A 10,075-nucleotide genomic window follows, 5' to 3' on the forward strand; every position below is an offset into this window, starting at 1 on the left:
GGTCACAGCCCCTTTTTGTCTTTGCGGATGGTTTTATGACGTTGCTTTGGCTTACAGAAAATTCATTCTTTAGTGACTAGTTCCTTTGATTTTGAAAACAACCTTGTGAGATGATGTGATCATAACAGTAATTTACAATCCCATATCATTTTGAGATATCAGGAACTGGACAATGTAGACATTTTTATTCCCATCTTACATATAAGTGACCTGAGACTTAGGGAAATGCAGCCATTTGTCCAGGTTGGCATAGGTAGCAAGTCAGAGACAAGACTCAAACTAATTTCTTCTAACTTGGAGACCAGAGTTTTTTCTACTATGTACAATGCCCCGTGCTTATGCATTTTATTTAAAAACAAATATACCAATTAATGAGGGACCATGCTTTTCAGTCTGACTTCCCTAAGTTGTCCTGGAATGGAAAAATGTCTCCTCCTTACCTCCTACACACTGCTTCCTTTCTATCAATCATCCCAAATATTATATGGATCTGCTCCCACAGTCCTCCTCTGAGGTTCTCTGATGACATGGCTGGGTGACCTTGGTTTCTTCAGAACTGGTCAGCAGTACACAAGTTCTGGGTGGTCCTGCCAAGATGGAAGACTTTGAATGTGGACCTAGCGACAGTGAAACCAGTCTGACTAAGGGCAGAGAGGAGAGTCACTAGAGGAGAAATCATTTTTTGTTGGTCATGTTGCTTTAGAATTTAATTGGGCATGTTATTTTAAAATTGTTTAGTGAGGCATATTGGGAGAATTCAGCTAGAATTTCCTATTTACTCCTCCATCTTGGCTCTGCCTGGGACAAAAAAGGAATGAAGTTTTCCTCTCTCATACAATAATTTCATTGATTTTGGGGAAAACAGTTATGATATTCAGATGTAGATATTTTGAATTAACATTTCAAATAAACCTGGGAATATCTCACCTTGACCAATCCCACCTTGGAGGACTGAGCACCTTGATTAGGTTCTTGTTTCAGTCTGATATCTTATTTTAGTTTCTCAACAGCCACTCTAGGGGATCAGGACAAGGATACTTATCCATGTTTTATAGATTAGGAAACTGAACCACAGAGAATTTAAATGACTCATCCAAGGGATCACATCAGGTAGGTGAAGGAGTTAGCATAAAAATGTATAAATTGTAAAGATCACAGGGTCATAAATTAAGAGCTGGCAGGGACCTTAAAGAACATCATGTCTAGCCCCCTAATTATACTGGACTATAATATAGCATACTATGTATATATATTATATATATAATATAGTAATTATATGGAAACTGAGGCACAGAGATGTTGACTTGCCTAGGATCACACAGCTAGTGAGTATGTGGGCCAGGATTTGAAATAAGGAGAATAAGCATTTATGTAGCATGTATTATGTGGTAGACACTGTGGTAAGGGCGTTTACAAATATCATTATCAGATCTTTCCAATTCCAGATTTAGCGCTCTCTATATAATCACCTCCCTCCCATAACATGCACACACACACACACGCACACACATGCACACGCACACACACACACACACATTTAAGATGTTAGTTCTGCTGCCGCTGCCACTATGATTTCATCAATGAGAGCATTCTCCCCATTCGTGAAGATCACAATCCCTTTTTGTGTTTGTAGACAATCTTAGGAAGTTGCTTTGGCTTAAAAAAAATGATTTCTCCTCTAGTGACTCTCCTCTCTGCCCTTAGTCAGACTGGTTTCACTGTTGCTAGGTCCACATTCAAAGTCTTCCATCTTGGCAGGACCACCCAGAACTTGTGTACTGCTGACCAGTCCTGAAGGAACCAAGGTCACCCATCCATGTCATCAGAGAGCCTCAGAAGAGGACGGTGGGAGCAGACCCATATAATATGTGTGGTGATTGATAGAAAGGCAGCATGGTGTAGTAATATACTGGTCTTGGAACCAGGAAGATTTGGGTTCAATTCCAACTCTGATAATACTGGCCATGTCACCCTGGGCATTTAGATCACTTAACTTCTCAGCACCCTTAGATAGTTGTCTAAAACCATGAGATACTCGCAGTGTTCCCTTGTTGGGTATTCCCTAAATTAGTGAAATCACAGGTCTGGTTGAAATAATAGTAATAACAGTAATAACACTTCCTCTATACATATTCTCTTGTCACAAAGATGTTTCTTACAACCATCCATGAAATGGGTAGTCTAGGTTTGATTATCCCCATTTTATAGGTTAATAAATAGAGCCTCTCAGAGATTGTTATTGTGACATTGAAAAGGAACGATAGATCATAATGGAAAAGTCAGTCATTCTTGTCATTAAGCTTGTATTTCCTTTTTATCAAGTATCTTTTTTTATTCATTCATCCATTTATTTATTCAGCCATTCAGTCATTTATTTATTTGTTTGTTTGTGTTAGGAGCAAACCATGGGAGGACGAAGGAATCTGGAATCTTCTGTGAGCAGATCCCCCATACACCTCGACATGATCCCAGCTCATATCCTGGGATGAACTCTGGCAGTGAACTCCCAGTGAACAGGATCATTGATGTGGATGGAGTAAAGGGTGGAAGCAATAGTCTGATGCCCTCCACAGAGTCTGATTGCAATCTCAGCTTTGAAGGATCTATCTCAGAGCTTCGAATGTGCCAGGGGAGAACACGCATAGGTGTATATAGAACATCAGATCTCCCAAGCTTACTGACTGTGAAGACTGAGAAACACAAGAGCACAGAGAACCAGTATAAAGCAACTTTTGTCTAAGTCCCAAGACTTATTTTTGTCCTTAAAAATGCAGACTTTCTTTCCCCCAGTTCTCTTATATTTAATGGTACTAATAATAATAGTGCTTGCAGATTTACAAAGTACCATATACACATTATCTCATTACAACCATCTGAAGCAGTCTTTGCAAGCATTATCATTCCCATTTTGTAGATGGGGAAAGTGACTGGCTTGAAATCATCCAGTTTATGAATACTAGAAACAGGAGTCAAAACTCCTTATGTTTTCATAAAATAGCCCCCTATGTCAAACTTGTCTTATGTTTTGAAGTCCAGCACTAGGCAAGCTTTCTGTTAGCGGGATGAGAATAGTGATGGTTCTGTGTGAGATGAAAATCTCCATACTCTCTTGGGTGTTCTGAGTTCTCTGTTTGGATGACCTCTGCCTTGGCAATGAACTTTGCCATACTGTTGGCTGGAGTCAGAGATCCTATATTTGTGTCCTGGATCAGCTATCTGTTCCCTCTATGAGCTCAAGCAAATCTCTGAATCTTTCTATGCTCTGGGTTCCTGCTTGGTAAAATGAGTCAGTTGGGTTGGATGATCTTCAAAGCACAATCCACCTTGGACCTTCCATGTCCCACAGTCCTTCCAGTTCTGCATCCTATGAGTCATTCCCAATCAGACTTGTTCAGGATCCATTCCTCACTCACGGATTAGCACATTAATGGTCTTCCAGATAGACTGAGTGAAAAAGCAAAGGGAAAGAGCTGATGAGGGCATTCATTCTTTGCTCTCTAAGAAGTCTGGTCATGGAAAGTGCTTTGAGGATGGTGAGGTACAAACATGGGAACACAGCCATCTCTTCAAGCCAGATGGTTGATATTTAGGAGTGACCAATAGGAGAAGGAGTAGCTTTCTGTTTACTCATTATATCTAGGTAATCTAGTGCAGTGGTTAGAACACTGGGCTTAGATCTGGGAGTCCAGGGGCTTGATTCCTGTCTGAACTCTGCTGTTACCTAATTGTATGACCTTGGGCAGACCATTCAACTTGTCTAGGCCTCTCTTCCCTCATCTCTAAAACTGAGGTGTTGGATTAGTTAACTTTTAAGATCCCTTTTGGGTAGCTAGGTGGTACAACGAGTCAAGCACAAGGCCTGGAGTCAAGAAGACTCGTTCTTCTGAGTTTTGATATGGTCTCACACATTTAATAGCAGTGTGACCCTGGGCTAGTCACTTAACTCTGTTTGCCTCAATTTCCTCACTGGTAAAATGAGTTGGAGAAGGAAATGGCAAACCACTCCAATGTATTTGCCAAGAAAATCCCAAATGGGGTCATAGAGAGTCGGACTTGAGTGAAACTACAAAACAATTACAAAAAGATCCCTTTTAACTCTGACATTCTACATTCTAACACAAGGCTTTTGCCAACTCTGACAAAGATTCTTCTCTAGCTCTGAAATTTGACATTCTGTGTTCTATGTTCAGGTAGTCCACATTCTAAAGTTTAAAGTAATTGTCAGAACTAACATTTTATTTTAAAAGGTTCATTCTAGCTCTCTCTCACCTTCTGTGTCCCCATGTTCCAAGGGCCTTTCCAAGCACTAACATTCCATGTTTATATTCTAAGGCCCCTTTTAGATCCTATAGTTTACATTCTTTGTTCCAAGTTTCTACATTTCCTTTTTATTGCCATTAGTAATTTGCTAATAGCTAGGTGGTTCAGAGGATAGAGTGCTGGACCTGGACCCAAGAAGACCTGAGTTCAAATCCAGCCTTAGATATTTACTGTGACCCTAGATAATTCACTTAACTTCTGCCTGCCTCAGTTTCCTCAATTGTGAAATGGAGATAATAATTGTATTGACCTCTCAAGGCTGTTGTCGTTCTCAAATGAGAAAATATCTCTAAAGCACTTAGTATAGTCCTTAGACCCATAGCAGGTACTTAATAAATTCTTAATAAATAAAATCTAAGATACAAAGATCACCCCAAAAAAAATGAATATTCAAGAACAGTAAAGTATGTTGTGGGTTGGCCGGAGCAAAGAGCATTCTTTCTCTAGTTTCTCTAGTTGTAACTACCATAAATGAAGAATGGGTTTTTCCATTAGGTTGGGTTTTTTAAATTGTATTTTTATTTTGAGTTTCAAATTCTTTCCCTCCCTTCACCCTATCTCCCACCCACTGAGAAGGCAAGAAATGGATCCCCATTATACATAGGAAGTCATGCAAAACATTTCCATATTAGCCATTTTTCTACCAGTTGCAAAGAAGCTATGAAAGGAGCATATTTTCAAAGACAGATCCGATGCTTTAATTCTCAAACAAAAATGGGAAATGTTTCACCAAACGTGGGAGTGTATCTACCAGTTGTCACAGTTACCTGAGAAATAAAGAAACTTCTGGGAAGTTTGCTTGCCCCCTTCTAAACCAGAGGAAGAAACAATGATTTGCCACCCTCAGTGGTACTTCCCAGACAAGTATCTCCTCTATATGAAAGTGACCTTCCCTGGAGAATGACAACATAGTAGTACCTGGAAACTTAATGACTTAGATGCCTACTGATGAAATGCCACCTTGGTTTCAGTGATTCACATTTGACATGAATTATAATAGGCTGACAGGAGATTTGCTTTTTCCTTCTTTATAGTATAGATGTTTCTATAAAGTTGACCCCAAAAGCGAATTTCTGTAAATTTTTCCCATTGTTTCATTGTTTTTCATTACATGGTAATTCTCCCTCAGTAGGTTAAACTGAGTACATTTGTCAAGGAATGGTCAAGAAGGCATCTGGGCCCACTGGGTGATGTATTATTAGTGTTATAACTAAGTCATACCATCATAGAATCAAAGAGTTAGAAGGGTCAGAGGCCATCTGGTCCAGAATGTACCTTCCCAAGACTCCCCATTATAGTGTGCCTGACAGGTGGTTATATAGCCTTTAATGGAAGACCTTCATGAAGGACCTTCAAAGGCAGCCTATTGCATTTTGGGCTAACTACATTTGTTTCAATTTTTTTCTTACAGCAAGGATAAATTTGCCCCTCTGCAAAATTCTGCCTTCTGGGTCCAAACCAAAGAAATCTAACCTGCCTTCCAGAGGATAGTCCTTCAAATACTTGGAGAATCCCAACATGGCATCTCTATGTCCTCTAATTTCCATTTCTTTTAACTAGTTGTCACATGGAACGATCTTAAGACTCTTTACCATCTTGGTCACCTTCCTCTGAGTGTTCTATTGCTTATCAACGATGTACTTCCTAAAATGTGGCTTCCAGAACTGAAAATGTTACTTGAGACGCAGTCTAACCAGAACACAGAACAGTAGATCTATTACCTCCATGGTCTTGGTCTATACAAGTCTCTTCCTAGCATAAGATAACTCTAGCTCTTCTGGCTTCAATGTCACACTGTTGTCTCTGGTTGAATTTGTAGCCTCCAGATTGTTTTTTAAAAAAGAACAAATCTCTAGCCCTTCCTCCCCTCTATTGTATTCACAAAGATGTTTTTTTTTTGAGCGCAAGCATAAGATGTATTTTTCCTTATTAAATTTCATGTTTTTCTATTTGGCTCAGATCTGCTGAGATCTTTTTGGATGCTGATACTGTTTTCCAACGTGCTAATTACCTCTTCTAGCTGTCTATCATCTACAACTTTGATAAGCCTGAGACCTACCCCCTCATTTTGCAGATGAGTCCTAGGGAGGTTTTCCTAGGTCACAGCTTAAAGACCTATGTGTGGGTCCCCCCTTTCCTGGCAAGGATGCATTTTCCACACATCTCTACCAGTTCTCTCTTACAGACTATTCCAGGTACAAGAGCTCAGAAGCTATCCAGTGTGAAATCTACTGATGTCTGTGGATCAAATAGGAAGTCCAAGGGTCCAGAACCAATTATTTACTACAAAAGGAGGAGAGATTAAGCTTGCTGTTTTTGGCCCCATGTGGTAAAACTGGGAACAAGATGGGAAACTGCAGAAAGCAAATTTTGGAGGTGTATAAGGAAGAATTGCTAATAGTACAAAAATAGAATGTTCCTTGATAGGTAGTGAATTCCTTGTCCCTGGTGGTGTTCAACTAGAAGTTGGATGATCACCTTTTAGGGATGCAATAAGGGGATTCCTGCTTAAGCTTGAGCTAGATGCCTTCAGAGGTTCCTTTCTATGCTGAGATTCTCTAATTCTCTGAAGAGTCTGGGAAGATATTACTTAACTAGCCTTTCCTGGGATTCTATTTGGGTCCTTAAGAGTTTTTTCAGAATGTGGAAACTACATAGTGAGTAGAGAGTAAATGCTAAGCTTCTCCATTAACTCCATCAAGAGACCTACTAAGTTCATGTTCCATATTGGTATTAATTTGATATTTACTAAAAAGTGGGGTACAGAATCATATTTAGCCTGTTTAATTCTCTCCCCTCATTTCTCTACCCCCAGCAATGAACAGCCTCCACCTTATATGGGGGAGATATATTCTCCAATCCAGAAAGAAGTTGCCCTGCTTGGAGAGGGGAAAAGAATACTGCACTTAGAGTTAGAAGTTCTGGGTTCAAGATCCTTCCTTGGCTTGAGACTTTAGTCTCAATTTTCTCATTTGTAAATCTCAAGTCTGAGATTTCACTCCATAGTCATTATGTTGACAAAAATAATAAAAGGTAAACTTTGTTCATGTTGGAGGATCTGGGAAGACAGGTGTGCTAATACATTGTTGGTGGTGTCATGAATTGGTCCAACTCTCTAGAAAGCAATTTGGAATCGTTTTAAAGAAATCCCTAAGTAATTTATACTCTTTACTCAGTGATCTCACTATTGGGCGTATATTCCAAGGAGGTCATACACAGAGAGTAAAGTACAGACATGCTACAGACAGCTTGAATTGACTTGAGAGCTGATTGTTAAATTTTCAGTATGAGCATTCACAACTTGGGTATCAGCAGATACAAATAAGGGCTTGGGTTTTTGTTTTGCTGATTATCTACACTGGGGAAAATGTTAATAATGCAGATTACACTTAAAATTGTGCTGTATCTACATTTTTTTTCTCTACATAGAGCTGATTGTTAAACATAAAGCACTCTCTTGGTAAAGTCCCATATATACCTAATTAGAGCAGCATCTTGGTGGTAGCAACAAACTGGATACAAGTGAGTGCCTAGCAGTTGAAGAATGACTGGACAAATTTTGGTGTACTACTATAATAGAGTACTATTGCATGAAATGTTGATTAGCAGGAATTCTGATAAACATAGGAAGGTTTGTATTAACTGATGCAGCATGAAGTAAGCAGAACCAAGACAGTGGTATACACAGTGACTACAGTAATCAAGCAGAAGTAATGCTAAAAGGCAGCTGAATTAAGATTAATTCTAACTACCAATCTTGGTCCTGTAGAATAGATAATTAAACATACTTCACTCCTCTTGGGGTAGAGAGTGGGGGAGACTAAGGGAGCAAAATGTTACATATGCTGCTGACAACCAAGGTCATTTTATTGATCAGTTTTACTTAACTAGTTTTCTTTGTTACAAGGTTCAATGTGGGGATCGGTTTTATTTTTTAATGACTATAATGTAAAAAACAAAAGATATTAATAAAACTTTTTTTAAGTGAATGGGTTGGACTGAATGAATAATATTTTATGTTCAAAGTGGGGTACATTGTTGTTCTAATATCTTATGTTCTAAGATGTCTCCTATCTCTGACATTTTTTGTTCAGGATTTAAATCCCTCACTACCTATGTGACTTTAGGCAAACCATCAGTTCCCTTATGTTGACTAGCACCAGGGATGAGGAAACTGAAGCCTTGGGGCCACATGTGGCCCTCGAGGTCATCAAGGGTAGCCTTTTGACTGAATCCAAACTTCATAGAACAGATCTCCTTGATAAAAAGGATTTGTTCTGTAAAACTGGGACTTAGTCAAAAGGCTGCACCCAAGGACCTAGAAGGCCACATGTAATCTTGAGGCTGCAGGTTCCTTACCCTTGGACTAGGTGATGTCTGAATATTTTTCCTCCTGCCTCCTTATGAGGGAGTGTAATAGATGGAGTGCTGGGCTTGGAGTCAGAAAGACTTGAGTTCAAATCTGGTCTCAGACACTAAAAACTGTGTGACCCTAGTCAAGTCATGCAACCCCTTTTTGCCTCAGTTTCTCCATCTATAAAATGGGGACAATAATAGTAACCCAACTTCATGTGGTTATTGTGAAGATAAAATACAGTAATATTTGTAAATTACTTAACACAGTGTCTGGCATATAGTAGGTGCTCTGTCAATACTTATTCCTTTTCCAGCTCATTATACAGATGAGGAAACTGAGGCAAACAGGGTGACTTGCCCAGGGTCACACATCTAGTAAATATCTGAGGCCAGACCAGAACTCAGAAAGAGCAATGTCCCTGACTCCAGGCCTGGAGCTCCATCCAAAGCACCACCCAGCTGCCCACACAAAGCAGATGCTTGTGAATAGATGTTAGCTTGATTTGAAATGTCGAATTCTAAAGGACTTTCCAACTTCAGCCAAGTAGGATTCCTAGTATCAGACTGTAGAGTTAGAAGTTACAGAACACTAAGAGTGTGGTCTTGCAGAAAGAGTATCGAATTTGGAGCCAGGGAGCCTAGTTCAAACACACTTAATCTCACTGGGCCCTTAGCTGTAAAATGAGGGCATTGGACTAGACCTTCTTCAATGACTCATTCAACTCAAAATCTATGATTCTGTGACCTTAGATATCATCTAGTTTGTTTCGTGAGGATAGTGCCCAGGCACATTCTCAGGCGGTCATTCAGCTCCTACACAGGAGGAATATGGAAACATGGGGAGGACAACTCCCTCTCCCCTCCTACCCATAAGGCCCAAGTCTTCAGCACAATGTTCTCTGTACATTTCTGCCAACCCTATCTTGGCCCGTGGGTTGAGAGCCTGGGCACAGAGCTCCTCGGAGGCCAGCCCTCCGTCTGGCCTGAGAGTTTGTCAAGGTCTTTTCATCAGCTTTTCCATTATGAGTTACATCGCTATAAAGTCATTGCTTCTACCACACAGCCTTGTGTTTTCTGTAAGACACATCCAAATTTGCTAGCAGCCAGGCCTGGGATTTCAGCCTCATCTTCCACTGCAAGAAGTGGGCATGCTTCTAATGTCTACTTTAGACTACTTTAACAGTCTACTTTAGTGTGTGTGTGTGTGTGTGTGTGTGTGTGTGTGTGTGTGTGTGTGTGTGTGTGTGCTGATGGTTCACAGTTTCAGAAAGGATGCTGGCATGATCTGGGCACAGACAGGACATGATGATCTGATGCCAAAACCGTTAGACTAGACCTCACTTACAGTATAGCCCTGTTTTCATCATTCATGATTTTTATGAGATTTTTTTCTGATACT

At 40.0% G+C, this 10,075-nt stretch overlaps 1 protein-coding gene across 6 annotated transcripts in view; it reads left to right on the top strand.

The window, feature by feature from the left end:
- The window catches only part of RGS12 (regulator of G protein signaling 12), a 263,351-nt gene extending 255,042 nt beyond the window's left edge, over positions 1 to 8,309 (top strand). For 5 of the 6 annotated variants that reach the window (XM_072620075.1, XM_072620080.1, XM_072620082.1 and 2 more), the window contains one exon: positions 2,397 to 8,309. In XM_072620075.1, coding sequence (XP_072476176.1) covers positions 2,397 to 2,740 — 344 coding nt within the window. In that variant the 3' untranslated portion in view covers positions 2,741 to 8,309. The remainder of the gene's footprint in view (positions 1 to 2,396) is intronic. The other variant, XM_072620077.1, reaches the window with a different exon arrangement.
- The last annotated feature ends 1,766 nt before the right edge of the window (positions 8,310 to 10,075 follow it).

This window comes from Notamacropus eugenii, chromosome 6 (genome assembly GCF_028372415.1).
Source record: "Notamacropus eugenii isolate mMacEug1 chromosome 6, mMacEug1.pri_v2, whole genome shotgun sequence".
NCBI classification, from domain to species: Eukaryota; Metazoa; Chordata; class Mammalia; order Diprotodontia; family Macropodidae; genus Notamacropus; species Notamacropus eugenii.